The sequence below is a fragment of the Eumetopias jubatus genome, unplaced genomic scaffold (genome assembly GCF_037043125.1).
Source record: "Eumetopias jubatus isolate StellerSeaLion01/CBP00866 unplaced genomic scaffold, mEumJub1_p1.0 scaffold_10, whole genome shotgun sequence".
Taxonomy (NCBI): Eukaryota; Metazoa; Chordata; class Mammalia; order Carnivora; family Otariidae; genus Eumetopias; species Eumetopias jubatus.
Genome location: NW_028274816.1, coordinates 88916217 through 88938674, shown reverse-complemented (window position 1 = coordinate 88938674; position 22458 = coordinate 88916217). Strand labels below are relative to the sequence as shown.

The 22458-nt window shown below is 51.9% G+C and overlaps 1 protein-coding gene across 2 annotated transcripts in view; it reads right to left on the bottom strand.

Annotated features, from left to right (window-relative positions):
• Positions 1 to 348: 348 nt before the first annotated feature.
• The window catches only part of SLC39A11 (solute carrier family 39 member 11), a 329393-nt gene continuing 307283 nt past the window's right edge, over positions 349 to 22458 (bottom strand). For both annotated transcript variants that reach the window (XM_028112368.2, XM_028112369.2), the window contains exons 8-10: positions 5691 to 5789; positions 2849 to 3007; positions 349 to 2042 (exon numbers count right to left, since the gene is read on the bottom strand). In XM_028112368.2, coding sequence (XP_027968169.1) covers positions 1964 to 2042; positions 2849 to 3007; positions 5691 to 5789 — 337 coding nt within the window. In that variant the 3' untranslated portion in view covers positions 349 to 1963. The remainder of the gene's footprint in view (positions 2043 to 2848; positions 3008 to 5690; positions 5790 to 22458) is intronic.

Genomic DNA, 22458 nt, shown 5'->3' with positions numbered 1-22458 from the left:
CAGGGACCAGCATCGGGGGCTGTGGCACCCAAACCGAGCTGCTTTTGAGATGCGATTGGGTCGTGGTCCCAGATCTCTAGCTTTCTTGGATCCAGCCCATTTTCAAGATTGTTTCTCCTATAGATTTTATGAGCTCCCAAAAGCCTTCCATTAAATTCCTAAGTTAGCTGGAGTTGGATTTGTCGTTGTAAACCATGAATCTAACTGGCCTATCTCATCTGGGCTCTTTCCTTGGCTTATACTAATATTAGGTAGGGGAGATGTTGGGACTAACTTTAGTTAGCTCTTATATTATCAACCCTGGCAAGAAGCGGCTTGGAGAAGGACTGAACACAGCTCATTCACAATAATATCCCCTTTATTGATATTAATCACAGTTATGAGGTCTTGTCCATCAGAAAGTTTGCATTATGTAGAACTACATACAAAGACATACAAATACACATACACCAACCACCAAACCCATTAACTTCAATCAAAACCCCTGAATGTCTTCCATTTTGATCATCAGTGCTCCAGAAGAACATACATAGACCCAGCATAAGGTTGGCTTTTGAGGTGTCAGAGCATTCACAGAGCAGGGTATTCACCCTTGGAAGCAATTCAACGTGTAAACTCAGAGGGCGGGCATTGATAAACACAACACCTGAATGCCTGGGTCTTGGGCTGCCTGCCTTAATGGCAGAGCCCACTCAAGGTCACATACTCCTTTGACCAATGAGGACGGCAGGCCTTACTTAGCTCTGTTTGAAGCAGACAAATTATATCACCCTATTGGAGAAACTATGTGTAGGAGAGAGCAGATTGGCTTCTAGTCTACTTCAAGTCATCCTTTAGAATCATTTCAGGATGATGACTTGGCTAAGATTTACCCTACAAGGGGAATGTAAAAAAAAAATCTCTCTTTTTCTTCCTATGCCTTCTTCCTTCTTCATCCTAAGCTCTCTGGCCAAACTCCAGCAAAGCCTGCGATAGCCTAAGGGTTCAAGGTCAGGTTACAAGTCACATGGTCAACAGGGAAGGACCTATTGCAGATTCCAAATGTCTTTCTCTCACTTAGGTTAGCTTAAGTGGCTCCCTCCATAACTACACGAGGATTTGAATTCCAACTGTCCGCTGGTGTCCCCAAGTCTCTTGGAAAACTGAAGGCTATAAATTTATCAAAATAAATGTCTAGGGGATTTGGACACCATGACAAACCCCTTTGCTCTGGGATCCATAGAGTGCAGAGGTCTCTAATCAAAGCTGCATTCACACTCTGTGTTCATAGTTGTCTGAATTCCCTAATTCCCTTAACATCAATAGTGTCAATTTTGCCTTAAAAAAAATTAAAAAAGAAAGAAAGAGAAAGACTAACCTATTTCCTTCCCTTTGTCTGTGTCCCCTCCCATACAGCATCTCCCTCGGGGGATGCAGAGGAAGGCATGTTCTCTTGGGCTGGCTGGACCTTGGAGAGTGGGTTGCTATGACCATGACGTTCCAGTTCCCGTCTCATGGGTAGATGATCAATGGTGAACGATCAGGAGGGACAGATGAGAGATGTCCTGGCCATTCCGCTCTGAGTCATGAGGCAAAAATGCTTAGGAGGCTTCTCTCTTGGTAGCTTGCTCCTGCAGGCGGTGACCTTGAGAAGCTGCCACTGAGCCCAGTGAGGGAGACTGAAAGTATGACAGCAGAGACTTCCCTGATCTGGGCGTCCTTGGTAATATCGCCAAAGAAAGATTCTATGCAGTGGCCAAACAAAAATATGGAGTTCCGTGACACCTTGACATTCTAAATGAAACCAAGATCTCCCTCCAAAGAAGAGTAAAAACTGTCTTACTATAATCAGAGTCAATCAGGATAATGAGATGAAAAGGAGAGAAAGGAAAAGTAATGTAAAGGAAGAGGCTTGTGGTCCCATTGAAGCCAACCATTGCAGTTTCCTGGTGCCATTTTTCCTGGGGTCCGAAGCATCTCAGCACTAGCCCAGGCCAACATCAAGGGACATCATCACCACGAATCCCAGGATGGAGGCCCAGGAGGCCAGTTTCCCGTTACCACTAGGAAGGAAGGGAAGGAAGACCTTAATGCACTCTGGGACACCATCCAAGCTGGAAGCATCCTCTGTGAGGTCCAATTCCAATAGAAAGTACACCACTATGATTAATAAGAACAATAATATTGACAAGTAACACTTCTTGGGGCTTGCTAAATGGCAGGCAAACTAACTCATGTAACCCCAAAGGATGATCACATGAGATCGGCACTATCATTATTCCCTTGTTACTGGTGGGGAAACTGAGGCATACAGAAGTAACTTGCCCAAAGATACCTCTCGTGGCTCTGGAATATATGCTTGAATAATACAGGGTGGCAATTAAATTCTTGATGATATTATTGAGTATGACCTTTTAATCTAGCCTCAACATCATTCTGCTATAAAAACCAAATGAAACAAAGAAAGCAAGCCCCTTCCCCCTGACACCCAGCCCATAGCAACACAATGAGACTATGATGGATAGCTTTGGCTATCAGAGCTCACCTCTCCCCTCATTCCAGCCCCAGAAAAATCCACCGAGGGACGGGTGGGAGAGAAAGGGACAATACACAAAACTAATCATCTGGATTAGTGGAGTGTAGATGCCCCTGCCTTGGGTCACTGGTCAGTCTCTCCACCCTCCCTGCTCATCTCTCTTTCGTTTCTGAGAGCACATTTGAGAAGGGGATGGGGATGATCCTGGGAAGGGGCCGGAAGGGGTGGGAGCGAAGAAAGGAGTAACAGATGAAGAAAGAGAAGATCTGGAGGCTGGGGCCCTGGGACTGGGAACCTGGCCAGGGGGAGATGAGGGACAGTTCACTCTCCAACCTGATCTGAGCCTCTGGGATGATGTCGTCCATGACCACATAGACCATGGCGCCAGCAGCAAAGGCTAGGGCGTAGGGCAGGAGGGGCTCAGCCAGCACCACGGCAAAGGCGCCCAAGACCCCGGCCAGTGGCTCCACCATGCCGCTCAGCTGCCCGTACCTAAGGAGAGACCAGAGACATGTGCCACCACGGGGAGGGTCAAACAGACACGCAGCCAGCATGCTCAGATTGCTGACTCAGCCCCAGAAAACAGATGCCTTTCCTTCCACATCGTATAGGCGCCTGGCAGTGCAAAAGAACTTCACTGTGTTTTCAGCCACCGCCTTCTTCCCTGACCTCCTCTGACGTGGCAGGTGCCCCCTCCTGGGTGTCCTGTGGGGTTTTAAGTTTTCCCCATTGTCTGTTTTCCATAACAGCATTATTGAGATCTAATTCACATACCATAGGGCACACCCATTTCATGTGTACAGTTTAGTGGTTTTAGCATAGTCACAGGGTTGTGCAACCATCACCATTACCTGGTTCCAGAACATTCTCATCACTGCAAAAGGAAACCCCATACCCATTAGCAGCCACTCCCCATCCCTCCCTCCCCCAGCTCCCGGCAACCACTGACCTGCTTTTTTGTCTCTACGGACTTGCTTATTCTGGATATTTCATATAAAGGGACTCATGCAATGCTGGCCTATTTCATCTCGCATAATGTTCTCAAGGTGCGCCCGTGTCGTAACACAATATCGGCATTCACTTCATTCCTTTTATGAGTAACATCCCGCTGTACAGACACACCACATGTTCTCTATCCATTCACCAGCCGATGTCGGCATTGTCTCTTGACCGGCAGGACACTGGTTAGGAGTGGTGCGGACGTTTCCCAAGGACGGCTGTGCCTGCTAGGTTTGGGGGTTCGGGCCACCTTTGCACCCCTTCCGAAGGAGCTGCACCCACACCCCTCTGCTGAAGAGGTGAACCTACCTGGCCCTGTGTCTCCTGAGACCGGCCCCCACTACCCCCATCTTGGATTAAGGTGAGATTTCTTCATTTAAAAGAAGAAGCCCTTTATTTGAGCAGGTGGGTCTCTGTTGCTTGCAATCCCAGAAGCCCTGATGAAAACAGCAGCCCACGTGAGCCCTGAGGCTTCAGAGAGCAGGAGAGAAGCTGGTACCTGGTCCCCACAGCTGAGCCCAGCCGGCTGTTGGGTTGAATACCAACAGACAGGGGAGCTGGGACATCTTTCCCACTATCCCGGGTGTGGGCATCTGGCAAGATATACTGTGTGTGAGCCTCAATCTCTCCATCTGTAAAATGGGGGTAGGGAAACCCAGAAGTGCCCTGGGGCATTTCCATGTCCAGCTGGCCTCCCCAGTGACAGGACAGGGCCGTGAAACCCCCCACTCCCCCTGCTTCTCCCTGGCCAGGAGCAGACAGTTGGCATGGGGGAGACACTGTCTACACTGCAGGACCCTCTAAAGGGACACCACTTATGCTGTGTGCACAGGTTGGCAGACCTTGCAGCTCTGTGGTGTGTGTACAACTCCCGGCCTCAGCTTTGTCACTTTGGGGAAAAAAGTGAGTTTGACGTCAAGCCCAGACTGGACTGAGAAGAAAAAGAGTTCAGTCTTGGGGTCCAGATGCTGAGCACGAGGCCCCCGCCCCATTCCCTCGCCTCCTGTCTTGTGGTGCCCCTCCTGTAGGAAATAACAGTCACAGCTTTGGGGCTCCTGGAACTCACATTTCAACCACATCTCTAAGGCCATTTGCCCTGCCCTCACCCCGTCCTCTGTTCCGTAGACTCCAACAATGGAGGAAGAGACAAGAGAGGGTAAAATAAAATAATTTAGGGCACCTGGGTGGCTCAGTCGTTAAGCGTCTGCCTTCGGCTCAGGTCATGATCCCGGAGTCCCGGGATCGAGTCCCGCATCGGGCTCCCTGCTCAGCAGGGAGTCTGCTTCTCCCTCTGACCCTCTTCCCTCTCGTGCTCTCTCTCATTCTCTCTCTCTCAAATAAATAAAATCTTAAAAAAAAATAATTTAAGTATGTGTAAGAACTTGTAAGTCATAAGGTCCCATAAAATGGAAGGCATTTTTCAATTGTTGTTATTAGCAGTCTTTTAAAACGCCCTCACCGTACATTCTAGAGTGGCGATTGTTTTAACAAAGAGGTATTCTGGGGCTCGGAGTCCTGAGTTGAGGGACAGATTAGACTTCCAGTTTCGGAGTCACCACTAAGAGCTGGTCATCTGACGCTCTGGGCCACGGTTCTCCCCTCTGAAAACTGAGGACTCACCTTATGTGTCACTGAAAAAGTAACATTAAGGAATAGACTAGAAAGGCCACGGGGACCATGAAAACACGTTTTCGGAGTGCAAGAGGCATCATCTCCCAGACCCTCCTGACACAGTCCTGGTCTTCACGTTGACAAGGGTTCTGAGCCGGGCCAATGTAATGACTCTTGGAGATAGGCTGTGGTCAGATGGGCCTACGTAAAGGCGTGTGACATTGAGAGTAGACGCTGGTTTACTTCCTACTCGACAGGGAGAAAACCCAACACTGAATGGGCATGGCGTGGCTATACCCGGAGGCATTTTGAATAGGAAACATGACCATTGGGGCTGGTTTATGTAAAGGTCGAAGGTCAAGAGATGAGTTTCTTGAGCTTCCTTCCACGCCTGGGGGCGCAGGATTCAAACAGATTGTCGGCATTTTAGCAGAAGCTCCAGGGTCACTTCCAGGTGGGAAGAGGCAGCTCTCGGAGAAAGAAGCCCGTACGAAAGACTGCTCTGAGCTTTATTTACATCAGACACGACCCCGGCCTCTGAGAGCAGACACTCTAGAGCACTTACCAGAAGGCTCTCCAGGGGGAGAAGCCAGCCCCTCGCAAGGGGAGGCTGACAGCCAGGCCCTCTGGGAAATTCTGGATCCCGATTCCAATGGCTAAATTCCTGAAAGAGCAAGAAGGCACATGAAGGCAACACCCGCACACACACACACACACACACACACACACACACACACACACACAGGACCCCCTCGCCTAGACCCAACACCGTCCTTGGGTGTGGGAGATCCAGCTGAGACCCATGGCAGGTGCAGGAAGGAGAGAGTTCAGGGCATGTGTGAAGGTACAGGGCACACGGAGACGAATGGGCTGACGCAGACCGTCCACCCTTCCTGCTGTCCCTGGTCCCCAGGGATGCTCGATCTTTATGGGGCCGCAGTAAGCAGAGAACGTGCTGGCTGGGCATGAGGATGACCGGGGTCTGCCCCTCAGCGGCATAACTTTGTGCAAATCGTTTGCCGTTGGACATCTCAGATCCTTGCAAATAGCACAGCCGGGCTTGCCCGGGGATGGTAACCTCTCCCAAGAAGGACTGCTTCACGGCCACGTGGCCCAGTGACCTCATGCCTGTAAAGTTCCCAGCGCGTGTGAGGTGCTCAGTACATTGTGGTTTTATTCCCTATGGCATGGGGATGGGTACAGGGCGTTTGATTGAGAGGCAACCTCAGGAACGGGACAGGGGAGTAGTGAGCAGACTCCAACAGGGACGCTGATCTGCTGGGCTTGGCTACCCCACCGACCCTGCAGGTCCGGCCCGGACACCACACTTCTTTGGGACCCTGCGGTGCTCGCCGAGATCCTCCCTCCTCTGCTCCTACAGGACTTAGAGGGGCTGGGCTCTGGGAACTGGTCAGGCTCGAGGACAAACTGCCCACCATCTGCAGAGGGTGAAAAGGGCCGGCCTTGGGATCAGGGTCAAGAGTCTTACTTCTCACTTCTTGGGTCCCAGGTCTAGGAACCCAAACCCAGCTTTGGGTAATACCGTCCAGCCCTGCTCGAGTTACAGGACCCTATAAGCTCCCACCAGCCCTGGGCAGAAATACAGCTTGTTCTAGAGGCTTCTGCTATCAGGGTCATGGGGGCATTTGAAATATATTTCTTTTTAAGAAATGAATCTTAAGGGTCCATTTGCCAATATTTCACTGGCCCCTGCCCTGCCTTCTCAAACAGACCCTCAAAGGGGTGATCCTTTTCCCCGACACTTTTCCAGTATCCCCTCCCCACTCCCAGATGGGTAAGTGGATACAACCTTTCTTGACCTTTTGCAAAGCCCTGAATCAAGGTTTCTCTCATGAGGAAGATCAAAGTGTCTGGCCAGTTCTTGTCTCCCTCTCCTGACCATGGAAACAGCCCTCTGTGGCGGGCTCGGTGCCCACGGCCATCGCCTGCCCCGCCCTGTGCACAGGTAGGCGCACGCCATCCACCCAGCCTAACTCCAGAGTGGCCAGCCCCGTGTCACCGGCAAGTCAGAAGTGGGGCTCCCTGTCCAAAGTCCTCATGGTGACACAGCACTGACTGCAGCCATCCACCAGGCGGGCTGTGGAAGGCTCCTCCACATCCTGTCCGGGAGCCACCAACCTGATAAGCGGCACAGAAACCCCATTCTTCTACCCCTGGCAAGCCTCATTACCTCGGCCCCGCCCTGGCTCTGGCGTGGCGCTTCCAGCCCAACCAGGTGCCACACCCTCGGGATCCTGCCAGGCCGTCCCCAGCAGGGCACCACCTTGCCAGGTGATCACCACATCTCCCCTGAGTGCTCCTGGGCTCCTTCACCCCCCGACAAGGGCCGGACTGCAGCTTCTCCGCCCTTCCCTTCTTCCTATATGTCCCTTCTTAACTCGGCTCTGCTCTTCACGTGCGTACACGTGCTCGCCCACCGAGTCCCGCTGCTCCGCTGGATGCCCTGCATCCGTGAGACATCAACGAGCTAGGGGAGACCCAACAGAAGGACTCGGTCCCCTCCGCACCCCCTGTTCCACTTCGTCACTTGCATCAGCTCGGGACTGAATTACAACCCAGAGCCCTCGGCCCTGGCCAGGCCCTAGCAAACGCCGATGCCTGGGCCCACCCTCGAGACTCCAGGGAATCGCTATGGTGTTGGGCTTCAGATCCGCAGACTTGGAAGAATGTGCTGACGGCACTGACAGCCAATGACCTAAGACATCATCAGAGTGGGTGAGGACGAAGATCGTGGCCATGGCCACCTCCGACCCGGGAGCCCCTTCCCTGACTATCCTGGCGCCCAGCATCATGGCGGGGGGGGGGGGGTGGCCCCAGGTCAGAGCTGAGGACACCAGCGGCTCCTTGTGAATGCACCAGCCGGCCTGCAGACTGGGTCCTTCCTGTGCATGAAACCCGAACTGGGGGGCCCTGGAGGGGATCCTGAAGAACAGAGAACAGAAGCAGCAAAGTGGGGGTGATGCTGGGGAGACAGACTAGTAACAGCAGAGAAGAAGAGAGTGGCTTGCAGGTGCCCAGGGCGAAGGAGCAGGACGGCCAGGGCTCAGGCTGTCAGGGTTGGTCCCTTGGCAGCAGGAGCTCGGAGCTGACTTAGCAGGGGTGGGGGCCAGAGCAGCAGGCTGGGCTGCAAAAGGACAGCCTGCCAGGAAGGAAGCCCCAGATGTTCCCTCCCTCGTGCAGCCCTACTCTGCTCCCCCTGGGCGCCACGCGACCCACCCGGCACTCTTGGCCGCATCCCCAGGGAGCAGGGTTTGGTGGGCCATCCCCTCCTGTGTTCAACTTTGGGGGCGGAAAGCCCAGATGAGAGGTTTCCTTTCCGGGATGGGCTATGAAGATTCCAAACAGGGTTCAAAAAGCAAAGGGGAAAACCCAAACCTTGGCCTTCCCAAGACAGTGAAGCTGCTGTGTTCTGTGTTTTGTTCTTCCCGGAGGGAGCACAAAGACACATCCCCAGTCTAGACTGTGGCAAATGAGCGGCAGGGAGAGGGAGGTGGGGACGAAGGGCTCATTAAGAAAAGAAACCACAAGCTCTCCCCTGACAGCACCCCTTCCCTTCGGTGTCAAGCCAAGCCCCACAGTGATCTGTCACCTGAGCCGGACCAGGATTAACAGGGAGGGGAGAGAAAGCCAGGAAAGGCCGTCCGTGGGGAGAGCAGGGGCAGGGAGGAGAGAGGGAAAGTGGAGAGCAGGTGGGCGGAGGGGAGCCGGGGCCTGGCAGGTGCAATGCTGGCCCTCCCGGCTGCTAGTTAGGAGGGGCCTCCCTGCCCTTATCTGCAGATACCGCTGATCCCAGGAGACGAGCGACAAGAGGGACGGCCATGCCGGTGGGCAGTTGTTTCTGCTGTTTCTTAGAGGCCTGGAAGCAACTAGAGGCCTGACCCCATTTCCCCTCGACCAGGCCTGCCTTCTCATCTGCATCCTCCTCAGCCCCCAGAGGAAAAGTCAGAGAACGTTCGGGTTATAGGGCCGTTGGAGGCCCCGTTGTTCAACACCTTCGTGGTTAAAGGAGGAACAAAGGCACAGAGAAGCTGCATGTCTTTGGAGACGGTGTGCCAGACACTGGGTGTGCCAGCCAGACCTGGGGCGGGGGGGAACGCAACTCGGCCTTCACTTTGTCCTCGAACCAGGCACAAACTCCCCTTCTTTTCGGGTTCTTCTGTGGACAATCACTGTGAAGTGCTGCTCACAGCTCACAGCCCAGAGCTGGTCCTACCATTCAAAATTGCCCGAGGTTCCTGAATGAGGCAGCACTCGGGCTCTGCTGTTCCCCACACCGCCCGGTGACCTTCCCAACCCCATACGAATTTCTTCTCCAACTCATGCTCCTCAACCTTCTCGGTTCTGTGACCTCCTCCTGGTCACAAGGCCAGCAATAGCAACGGGCAGCCAGCTGGGAGCCCCCTTTGAAGGGGGGACCCCAAATCCACCACTGAGCCCTGGCCACGTGTGAGAGCTTATGTCATATGTGAAGAGAGATGTGAGGAAGGAAGGGCCCCCCCATCATCTTCAAGGAGTTTACAGTTGAATCGAGGGCAAAACCCCTGCCTACAAAGAACTACAGGATGGCGCCCAACTGGCTCAAGGCCGTAAGGGAAGCACAAAGCCCGCATGGAGAACATTCCAGTAGAGGCAGAGGATCTGAGACAGAACGTGACAGTCAGGATGGACTCTGAAGGATGGGGACCCCTTTAATGGACAGAGAGAGATAAGGAGACACATGTCTTGTGGGAAGAAGGAACAGAGCAAGGCAATGTGTGAGACGGTAGGCCGGGCCATCCAGGCCTTCTTTCTTGCCCCTTCCCCAGTTCAAAGCCCACACATGCACATGTGCACACACACGCGCACACAGGACATGCACAGAAGTCACAGCCCAGCTCTCCCAGACATCAGTCTTGTAAAAACCGTTCCTACACACAGGAAAGCATCACAGTCCGTTGAGTCTGCTGGCTTTCGAGGGAAAACCTGAGTGCTCAGTGCCCCGGCCTCAGCCCCACCCCAGGGGTCACCCCAAAGCCAAGTGTGGGGATGCACCCCAGCGGTGTCCAGCCCACGTCTGGATGCAGACCCCATGCTGAATGAGACGCGTGGAGAGTTCCCTTAGACCCATTTATTGGCCATACCCACTCAGACCTCTCACTTAACATCTCGGGCCTCGAACTTGGGGAGAGCTTTCATCACATGCCCTGTGGGCAACATCACAGAGCACACAGTCCCCATGCGATGACCTGTGGCCAAAGTCAGCTCATCTCTCATCTCCCATCTCCAGCTCCTAGGCCTATCAGAAGGTGCCTAAGGTCCCCCAACTGGAATAGAAATGATCATAATCATCCCTGCCATTTACTGTAGGTGATGGAAGGGTCAGGCGTGGTTGCGGGTGTTTTACATGTAGCAAACCCTTAGTCCTCTCGGCCACCTTGTGTTTCCTACCCTTAATATCCCCATTTCACAGATGGGGAAGCTGATGCACAACAGCTGTCCCCAAGGTCACCCAGCCATGGAGTGGCAGTGGTCACATACTTCGGATCCTCTGGGCCTCACGCAGACCCATCAGACCATCCCGGGCTCCGGCGCTGCCTCATGCCCACTCAGCAATGACCTGCGGGTTGGGCCCACTCCGGAGGCAAGGAGAGCAGACCGGATTGAGGAGGTGTTAACCAGAGACCTCCAGGGTTAAGGGGGTTGGAGCTTCTCTATACCCGGGGTCCTCAGCCCTGCTGCGGTGGACGTTTTAGGTCAGATCGTTCTTTGCTGTAGGGGCTGTCCCGGGTACTGTGGGATATGTAGCGGCATCTCTGGCCTCTACCCACCAGATGCCAGGGGCATCCTCCCAGTCCTGACAACCGAAAATGTCTCAGACACTGCAGAACGTCTTGGGCGGGGTGGGGTGGCAAATCACCCGTGCTTGAGAACGACCGACCGAGAGTAAGCAACAGCTTAGGTGAGCTGACTTCCTCACCAAGTATCTGAATGCCAGAAAAAATGATTCGGACCCAGCAAGGACAATATCTGATCTCATTCATCTCATCTGAGAATTTCTAGGCTCGGCGGAGTTGAGTCTTCTCAGGAACTTAGCGGTGGCAGGACAGACTCCTGGGATTCAGGGCACGCTCGACACTGGGGAATGACCAGGCCTCCGCTCCCTCATGCCTAAGGCAGTAGCTCTGGGACCCTGGAGTTGCACGATTCTGGGGGAACAGTGCACATCGTGTGCTCTGCGAGTGGAACCCCTCGGAGTTGTGCAATGGGACATTCCTGCTTGAACCCCAACTGCAGGTTATTGCTCAGCATTGGGTTTAGTTCTGTGGTTGGAGGCGAGGTGTCCCCGGGGAGGCTACAGTAGGGAGAGTCACCGATTTCCCTGAGAGTTGGCAGGAAAGCGTCCTTGCAAACCCGCAGCCTGCTCTCCAGGCTATGTTCTCTGGCCCGCCGATAATGAAAGGAGAACAGCATATCCCTGACAAGCTCCACTTCACCCGGGCCCTCAGATCCTCCCCTGGGCTGTGAGCATGTGTGTTCTTGTGTGGCAGGCCCTTACATACTGTTTTGATTGTTATCGTCCTGCCCTGAAAGGCCTGAGTGTTCAGGCACAGCGGTGATATCACCAGCTTCCCACTCGGGCTGCCACTGGAGGTGTTTGATGAGCCTGCAGGTGGGAAGGGGCTGGATGCTCCCCGCGGGGCTGCCAGGGCCCTACCTGCTCCGTGGAGCTGGTTTAGCACGGAAGGGATCTTCCCCCACCCCCTTCTCTCGGTTTTGGGAGGCTTATTGCCCCAGGCTGGAAAGCCGCGATGACCCATCCTTTCCCTTAAAGTCCGTGGCCCTTCTCAAAGAGGGCGGGGAGGAGCCCCAGGAAGTCAAGCCACAAGCCAGGGTGGCGTAGGAGGGTGATTCAGACCACCACTGCACACCTCTCCTTGAGGAATAGCCTCCTGGGGATGGAGGGGATCTCTCACTCCCCGAGGGACGCCCTGGGGATCTTCACCTGCCAAGTCTCCCAGCAAATAAGTCAGTCCTCCCTACGGGCCAGGTAAGAGGCTGCCTCCACGTGATTTAAAAGCACCTGGGGGTATGGACCCAAGAGCAGCATGTTTCCATATTCATAAAAAGGCTCTACCAGGCTCGCGGCTCTATCAGTAGCCCCCAAACCAAAAATTAAGCAAATGCCCATCAAGGATGGAATGAATAAAGCGACAGTGATGCGTTCACCCCATGCAATAGCGTACGGGCAACAAGAATGGACAATCTACAGCTACGTGCAACAGCAGGAGGCATCTCAGAGGCAAAATCATGAGCGAAAAAGGCTAGACACAAATCATGAATGCTGTGTGCTTCTAATCGCATAAATTCCCCAAACGGGACAAAACTGAGCTACGTCTTCTTATCTGCTAATTGATAGGAGGCGTCGGGGGCCAATAGCAACAGTTTATTGGTGAGTTCTCCTTTAAAGTAATTGATTTTTAGGGGCCCCTGGATGGCTCGGTCGGTTTAGCATCCGATTCTTGGTTTCGGTTCAGGTCATGATCTCAGGGTCCTGGGATCGAGCCCCACAACGGGCTCCCTGCTCAGGGAGGAGTCTGCTTGTGGATTCTCCCTCTCCCTCTCTGCCCCTTGCCCAGCTCTGTCTCTAATAAATAAATAAATCTTAAAAAAAAAAAACTAATTGATTTTTAAAAACAATGCATTCTAGCAGAGAATGCAGATGGTCTCAAGGTAGGACTTTAGGTCCTGGGTGGGGGTCACACTTTGGGGACAAGAATAACTTCCTATTGTCTCTTAATAAAGATGTTTTATTGCAGCTGAGGTACATGCAGAGAAGAGCACATACTCTAAGAGTTCTACTTGATGGATTTTCAGAAACTTACTGATCATCACAAAACCCACACCCAGCTCAAGAAACAGAACATGCTGAGCGCCCCAGGAGCCTCCAACTCCAGGGTCCCTGCTCTCCAAGAGGAGCCCCTGTCTTCACTTCGAATAGCTCAACTTGGTCGTGCCTGCTTGGGGACATTCTGTGAATAGTTTAGGGGGCCCTACAAGACCCAGGTGGAGGATCCCATGAGGGTTATGGGTGCTGAACACTTTGCAAACTTGGCATGCGGGTGGTGTCCCCCCAGCCATAGGTTTGGAGACCCCTCGGTGTAGGGTCTTTCCTGGGACACCTCCGTTCGTCCCCCTGCCATCCTTCCCTCCAGTCTCTCATTCGCTGATTGTTCCAGTCACTCCATCTGCAGGATCAGCATTTGAGGGGAGGGGATGCAACAAAAACATTTTGTTCTCCAGCACAAAAAATACCATTACAAGCCACTAAAAAATTTTCCAGCATTTTGGTATTTTCTTCTAAAGAGCTTTAAGTAAGTGCCTTTATAAACATTTATTCTTTCTTTCACTTAGCGGGTATAAGTTCATTTTCCATTTGGTAGACAGAGTAACCAAGGTCCCACAAAGGGCAGGTGATAATCTGAAGAACACAGCACGGGTCACTGCAATAAGGCAACCCGTGCTGGGTTCCAAGCCTTCCCCATACGCCATCTCTGTATAAAGACGGGGAGAAAAGTGGCCAGTGACGGCTTTGGGAAGGAAGACCACAGACCTTGATGTCACTCTTGGCCACTCTCTCTCGCTCCCCACACACAACCTGACAGGGAATCCTGGGGGTCTGTCCCCCAAGCCTGTACAGATCCAGGCACTTCCTACCCCTCCACAGCTACGCCCAGGTGGGGACCGCCACCTTCTCCTGCCTGGTTTACAGTGGCAGCGTCCTGCCTGGTCTCCCTGCTTCTCCCACTGCCCCTCCAGTTTGTTCTCTCCACACCTGCTCCCTGGCTTGAAACTGCTGTGGCTACCCCTTTCACCCACGGGCAGAGCCCAGGTCCTTCCCCTGGCTTGCCATGACCTACGTGTCCCCGCCCTCTGTCCTCTCTCTGACCCCCGCTATTCCTCTTCCCTGTCTGCTTCCACTCCAGCTGTCCAGTCTCTCTCTCTACACTTCTCTCTCTGCAGGCTTGGTCGCTCCTGCTTTGGGTGTTTCTACTGGAATATTCCTCTTTGGATATCTGTGGCTACCTCTGCACCTCTTTCAAGACTAGGCCATCTGACTTTTCCAAGGCTAGGTCATAAAAGACATCGTGGCTTTCGTCTATGTCTCTTGACCACTAGCCCTGGGGAAGGCCAGGTGCCATGGCGTAGGACTCTCAAGCAGCCGCACAGAGGCACCCATGTGACCCAGGGCCTCCAGCCAGCAGCCATGTGGTCCGCCATCTTGGAGGCTGGTCCTCCAGCCTTTCGATGGGGACAGCTCCAGCTGACTCCTTGACTGCAACCTCAAGAGGGACACCGAGCAGGAGCCACTCAGCAAAGCTACTCTCCAATTCCGACCCCACAAAGAACATGAGATAATGTTTACTGGTTTGAGCCACCAAACTTTGAGCCATTTGGTTATTCCACAGTTTTAAGAGTCACCTTCCCAGTGAAATCTGCCCTTGTCCCCTTATCTAAAATCACAAACCATCCAGCCCTCCCATTCCCCTTTGAGCCCTAGTCGATTTTTTCCCCCTCTTCCTTTTTTTTTTAAGAGCAATTCCTACTGTCTAAGCTACTGTACAACGTACTCATTTTTCTTTTTTTTTTTAAAGATTTTTATTTATTTATTTATTTGAGAGAGAGAGAATGAGAGAGAGCACGAGAGGAAAGAGGGTCAGAGGGAGCAGCAGACTCCCTGCCGAGCAGGGAGCCTGATGCGGGACTCGATCCCGGGACTCCAGGACCACGACCCGAGCCGAAGGCAGTCGCCCAACCAACCGAGCCACCCAGGCGCCCCGTACTCATTTTTCTTGTGTATGGTTTGCTCTCTCCCCCCTGTCTGACCCGGCATCAGAACAAGCTAGGAATCTCTGTCTGTTCACCCATGTGTCCCAAGCACCTACAAGAGTGCCAGGTGCACAAAGCCACGGAACAGGTATGCACGCAGATGCGGGCCCGGGAGCCCCAGCAAGGCCGACGTCTTGTCTGCCCCCAGCTGCAGGTCATCAATCAGCAGCAAGCATGTCCCAACTCCCTGGGCCGCGGTGTCTTCTGCTCTAAAATAAGGAGGCTGAATCGGGTGACCCATAAGCTCTTTTCCAGATCCTATGCTCTGTGATTCCTACACAAGGGCGGCTTTGTGGGCTCTCCAGATTCCCGGGACTGCAGAGACAGGCCTCCCCATTTGCCAAAGCTCATTTTCCTGGCCGTGCACATCTGGAAAGCTGAAAAACAAAACCATCGCCTTGTGCACATCTGGACGGCATAAACCAATCACTCCAAGAGGAAACTCTGAAACGGCTGCTCAGCGAAAAACCATGGTGCAGGCCAAAGGAGAGGGGCTGAAAGGCTCCTTTCTTTTCCACCCACAAAACAATCTTCTGGGCACGAAGCTGGAGGCTGAATTCTCTGCCGCTGAATACCATACGCTCTCAATAGCCTTCGACTCGCAGTCTCTGTCACGTTGCTCTCTCTGCCTGGCTCCTGGCCAAGGCAAAACTTAGAGAACAGGGATTTTATTCCACCCCCCAATTCCCTTGTTAAGACCAAACGATACCTTCACTTATCCTTGGGGCATGTGGACCGAGTTCAAAGCTGAACACCACCTGCTCCTCCTCCTGCAAGGGAGAGCAATTGAACAGACCGAACAGGGAGCTTTGAGCTCTGGTGAGAAATCGCGGGCGATTTGCATGCAGTTCTGACTGCAGCTGGGCAGAGAAAGCCGCCTGTCAATATGTGTGTTGTGGGACAACCAGCCCGGGCCCCCAGAACAAAGAGGAATGATATTCCTTTGCAAATGAAACGAGGTTCAGGGGCTCCGAACCTCCTGCTATCTCTCCTCGCTAGCAAAGATAAGCAGTGCAGGGAGTGGGGGAGGGGCAGGGAAATGTGCGCTTCTACCCACTTCCAAGTTCACTGCTAGTGATGTCAACGGCTTGATGGCCAAGACAACCTGGAGCACGGGAAGGCTCGAGCTGCAACTCAAAGCGTGTGCAATGAGTCAATCTCATGCACACTACTGGGGACACTTGCAAGGAGCAGATGAGGGTAGGTGAAGACCTGGGGGTTAGGGGGTCTGGTCATCCCTCACTGTCATTCCTTAGAGGTCTCTTGTGGGTGCAGGTGAAGAGCAGGAGCAAGACCCAGAGAGTTAAGGTCCTGAGCCCCAGCCCTAGGACCCTCACCCTTGAACCACGGCACCTCCCCAAGACTCAGAACACTACATCCATGAGACCACCACCTTCTGCTCGAAAGTCTGACAGCACTGAGAGCTCACGGCCCACAGCTCACAGCCTGCTGCCTCTGAGTGCACACTGATGTGAAGAAATCCAGGCGGGGCGCTGGAAAGAAATCTAAAAAAAAAAAAAAGAAATCTTTTCCTTCCCTGTCCTGGCTAGCTGGGGATGCTGAGCTTTGCTGCTGGGAAACCACTATATCTTCTTGGCTTCTCAGCAGGGATGAGGGCGAGTGCAAGATGCATGTGTCCACAAAACCAGTGCTAACGAGGTGAGCTGCAGATCATCATCAGCTGGGAGTTTCTGCGCATGCTACCAATGACACCAAGATGGTGGGCGAAGCCGCCCTCATCAGCGCCGCTGCTTCCAGAAACAGCTGGTGCTGCTCACAGAGGTGCCTGGCTAACAGCAACCGCGGCAAGAGCACCAGACGGCTTATTTAATAAGCTCCTGCTTTGCACCAGATCCAGAGATAAGTGCTGTTGATGAGTCATCTCATTTTACTCTGGCAATGGCCCTACACAAGAAATGCTAGTAACCCATTTCAGAGATGTAGAAACTGAAGCTCAGAGAGAGGGTGAAGTGTCTCTCCCAAGTTCATGAGCCCCCAAGTAGCTGAAATCCCAGCTCACATCTGCTGATTCTAGAGCTCCTGGGCTTCACTTCCACGTGCTGACCCCCACACTCCTGCAGAAACCTCGCAGAGCAAGGGTGGATCTTCCTGTAATCTCAGTTTATGAGGGGTAACCTGTGATTATGGGCAGTATTTCACACCATGAAGCCGTCTGGTACCAATTTTCTGCTGCAGGGGTTAGGGACAGGGGCCTAGCACAAACATTGTAAAAGATTCTGTTGGTTTAAAATATTCATGTTCTTTAATTATCTGTAAAATCAAAAGAGGTTCCCAGTATCTTCAAATGAATGGCTGGGTTCTGACACATACCCAGCATCCTTTTCTCGGTCAGTAATTATAAAGAATTCCTTGGCTACTATATGTAGATCTCAGCGGGCTCCAATGGATGCCCCCGGGGCCATTCCCAAGGTGCCAGGAATCCCTAGCCTTCCTGGTGGGAGGAAGCCAATGAAATCCTCTCATCTCTGACCCCTGCACTCTGTCTGAGGGGTAATGAAGCAATGCGAGTCCAGAGTGAGGGGAGGGCATAACCATAGGCTCTGACAGGGCACAAAAGAAGGAGAAAGGGCCGACAGTGTCCATCACACGATCATACCAAGAGCTGCTTGGTCCCCACCTGAGGGACCACTCAGGGACACGGGGGGTTTAGAGCCCATCCAGTCAGAGCTGAGACTTAAGGATCATCCCATGTGAATAGGAGATTATGGAGAAGACTGCCTTCCCTGCTGTGTCCTATCCAAAACAGCCAGTCCTCTGGCCTCTTCAAGAGCCCCCCGTGTCATCCAAGACAGAGAGGCAAGGAAACTGCTTTCCACTAAGGAGATTAAGGAAACGTGACAACCAAATGCAATGCCAAAACCAACAAATAAAACATCAGCAGACACATCTATAAAGGACATTCGGGAGTGATTACAAAAATTGGATAGGGTCAGTGTACTAGATAATTTCATTAGATCTATGTTGAATTTCTTGGGTGAGATAATCATTTTGTGGTTATGGGAGAGAATGTCTTTACCCTTTCTTTTTTCCCTCAAAGTTAAGTAGGTTGCTTTGCTCTGAGACTTCTCAAATAACTTAATATACAAATTTAATCATTCATCAAATGTTTAGAGAGTCCTTACTATGTGCCAGGTACTCTGTATTTATTTTTTTTTACCTTTTATTCTGAAATAATTTGATACTTACAGAAAAGTTGCAGAAATAGTACAGATTTCCTGTGTCCCCATCACCCAGATTCCCTAATGTTAATTACAACAGACATAACCAGGGGTACAATGATCAAAACCAGGAGAATAACACTTTACATCAGTGTGAAAAAGGAAGAATCCCCGCCCCTCCCCCTCCCTTCCCACTACTCCCTGTGAGTGATCAGTCTTCTTAGTTTCTGGTTTATCTTTGTACAAATGAGCAGATACATCTCTATTTTATTATCTCCCTCACCCCGCTTTTTTTACACAAATGTTAGCACACTACAGATGCTCTTTTTCACTTGGCTTTTTTTCACTTAACGGTATGTCCTGGTAATCACCCCAACTCAGTTCACAGAGCTCTTCTCCATTCTTTGTTACAGTTGCATACTACTCCACTGGTGGTCATACCAGTTTATTCAACCCCATTTAGATTACTTCCAATCCCTTGCAATCACAAACAATGTTGCAATGAACACATAACCTTGTGCATATCTTCATTTTCATAGTCTTAGAAGTATATCTGCAGAGTAGATTGCTAAGTGTTTCCTGGATCAAAAGGGAAAGGCAAATGTAGTTTTGCTAGATGTTGACAAGTTTCTCTCCAGAAGGGGCTGAATCCATTTGCATTCCCACCAGCAACATATGAGGGTGCTGGTTTCTCCACGGCCTCACCATAGAATATGGTGTCATATTTTAAAATTGTGCCCATCTGATACGTAAGAAATGATATCTTGGTGCGATTTTTTTTCTTGTTGCTACTTTAGTTAGCATTTTTCTAATTAGAAGTGAGTTTCAGCATTTTTCCTACATGCTGGAAGGCCATTTTTATACTTCTTTTGTGAATACTGGTCATGTCTTTTCTTCTTTTTTTTTTATCAGAATGTCCTTATTCTTAAAAGATGCAGCTGAAGTATATAGAGGTGAGGGGCCCTGAAATGTCAAATGGTTCAGTGGGGAAGAAAAGTACGTGTGTGTGTTTGTGCATGTATATTTATCTATCTATGGAGAGAACAATAGTCTTATTATACACACACATATACACACACACAGCCCCTCCCTCTCCACATACACACAAAATGAGTCAGTCGTCAACACACCACTATGCTCCCTCCCATAGCTGCAGCAAACACGCTCGATCGCCCAGCCTCCCCTTCTGCCTTCACGGCTTCCACATGACAAGTCACTCTGGGAAGGACTTCAGTGTGGACAGGCTGGGCACGTTCCTAGGAAGCCCGGCAAACTCCCCAAGCCGGATGCCCCCTGACTCCTGGAATCCCATACAGCCAAGGTCTTCAAGGTGGGCCTCCCAGGCCTGGTCACTCCCCATCAACCTTCACAATGTGTGCCATGATTACTTCTTTAAATCAACCTACCTTTTGTCCTTCAAATGCCCTTTTAAATAAAATCGTAATACCTTCGTAAGGGGAAAAAAAAACACCTGCCTTATTTGTCCGACACAGAAAAGTAAGTGCAGAAGTAAACATGTTGAAAGCAAATCAGAAATAGTGAGTTGGTGTGGATGTGATGTAAATCTAGACACCCAGATTTGGTGTCTGGGTGGATGGTCCAGTGAGGGCCCCTGGCCCCTTGCCACTTGCTGAAGTCAAAATTCCAGATGGAAATTCCTGATATCTTTTTTTTTGAGGGGGGAGGGGTTCCCAGTGCAAATAAAGTCTAAGGAGGGCTTGAGACAGACCTCCTTAGAAAGGTCTGTTTTCAGGGCTGGCCCTTTGCTGGCTTCTGGGAACCTGATGAGGGTGTCTCTCTGTGCCCAAACTGTTTGTGCAAATCATATTGTTCACGTTGCACACCTGCTTCACTTCTGGGAGTCTGGAATTTTAGTATGCAGTAGTCAGAGGGTGCCTATGTGACCAGTCCCCAGTAAAATCTTTGGGCACGGAGTCTCTAATGAGTGCCCTGGGTAGACAAGAATTTGCATGTGTTGTCACAAATTCATCCCTGGAGGAATTAAGCACACCCTGGGAGCTGGCAAAGGAAAGGACTTTTGGAAGCTTGTCCTGGCTTCCTCCAGACTTTGCCCCACGTATGTCTTGCCTTTGCTGATTTGGCTTCGTATCTTTTCCCTATAATATATCTTATCTGTGAGTATGACTGAATGCTGAGTCCTGTGGGTCCTTACACTGAATCACCCAATTGGTATGTGGGCTTGGGGACCTCCAAGGGAAGAAGTAACAGCGGTGACTGTGGCTGGTGTCAGGTGCCTGGACCAAAGGGAAGCTGCACACAGCACCCATCACATCCTAGGGTTGCGAGTGGGAGGCAGCCAGGGTTCCCGACCTTGGTAGATTGGAAAGGGGGACTAAGGGCTGAGAGGGCTGGTGGACTGGAAGAGGCTCAGTACATGAAACCCAAGGCCAGAGGTCACCATGGGACCACAGGGACCAGTGATGGAGGCACATTCGAGACAATGCCCAATACCAGGTGGGCCTGTCACATCACAGAGAAGATAAAAGGAGGAAGGACAGCATCCCACCAGATGCTCCCTTTGGTCAGGAGAGATCTAATGCTGAGAATTCAGAGCTCCTTTAAGGGAGGAGGAAAAGAGGGAGGGGGAGTCTCAAACTGCCCGTGTTTATAACCCGAGCTGAGCATATTTAAGACTAGAGGTGACAGGATGATCTTTAAATGGCATGTGTTTACCATAGGCAAATGAAGGCTAAATTCATGGACAAGAGAGGTTCTCAAACTTGAGGGTCCATAAGAATCACCTAGAAGGTTTGTTAAAGCACAGACTGCTGGGCCCACCCTGAGCATCCGGTACATATGAGCGGGGCCTGAGATACACACTTTGAATGGGTGACACTGAGCTGCCAGGAGCCACGCTTTGAGAACCACTGACACAGAGACACAGATTCACACATCACAATCAGAATGAATGGGCCTCTGCACTGTAGGAGGAAGAACAGTCTGCCCCAAACTGCATGAGTGGCCCTGGGCAATGAGAATTTCATGAATCCACCCCTCCAATGGGCAGCAGCTGTGTGGGGAAGCCAGGCTCAGGAGAGGCTCAGGGGGGAGGTGGGCTCGTCAATTGCCCCAGTGAGGCTGTCTTGGCAGAGTTCTGGGGAAACAGAAATGTTCTAGAGCCTTCCAAGAAGATGCACATGCCCGCCCTGTCTCAGGCACCTGCACCATGCAGGCAGTAGCGGGATATCCCAGCCCAAGCCTGAGTCTAGATGGGAGTCCTTCACACCTGTGGGATGTTGGCCCTGCTGGGGGGATTCTCCCAGCAGATGGGCATGAGTTCTGGGCTCCGGGAAAGGCTGCAGACATCCAGAAAAGGGACAGTCCCTCCTGTTTCCTCAGACCAAGGGTTTTCAACTGGAGCTGACTCAGCCTCCCAGGGGACACTGGCCATGTCTGGAGACTTTTTTGGTTGTTACAGCTGCGGTCGGGTTCCTGACATCTAGTATGAAGAAGCCAGGGATGCTGCTAACCATCCCACAGCACACAAGCTGGCCCCCTCTCCCCCGTGACACAGAAGTCTCTGCTTCGAGGCATGAGAAGTGTGGAAGGGGATGAGAAAGCCCACTCTATACCTGTGCTCGGCAGGCTCTGAAGACGGGAGGCACAGCATCGGCGGGGACTTGTGAGAATGGGAAGACGGGAGCTAGAAGGTCTCCATTCAATTACTGAAGAGTCCTTAGCCATGCTCCTTGGAGGGTGGCTAGGATGCAGTTAGCTTGGGAGCCCGCACCGTGGTGCATAAGGAGGGAGGCCGCAGAGGAGGTCCACAGAGGGCCTTTCCCCACCGCCAACACCAACGCAGAGACAATGTCACCACCTACAAAGCCCAGCCAGGCCCACTGCCCTCCTCTCTTAGCCTGAATTCCAGGCTCATTCCAACTCCTTTTCCCTCCACGCACCTCGGAGCAGGGACAACCATATCCATCAGCTCACATCCCGTTCACAGACGGAGTGAGCCCGCAGAGAAATGGCATTCTTGCAATACAATATTTATACCTTTTTTGAGCTCCCAGCAGGTTTCCCTATAAAGCTCTGCTGTAAACGGCAGGCTGGGTGCCCGCTCAGCTCACAAAAGCCCATTTTACTCAGCCGTTAATGGCTTCTAAGTATCTAAGTCCCTTACGGCTTACGTCAAGCTTGTGGGGGAGGTCAGGAACTGAATCACCGTTTAGAACGAGTTTGTTTTCCCTCTGAACAGTGGGAAGGCAACAAGAAAGCATTAAAGAAATGAGTATGAGAGAGAAC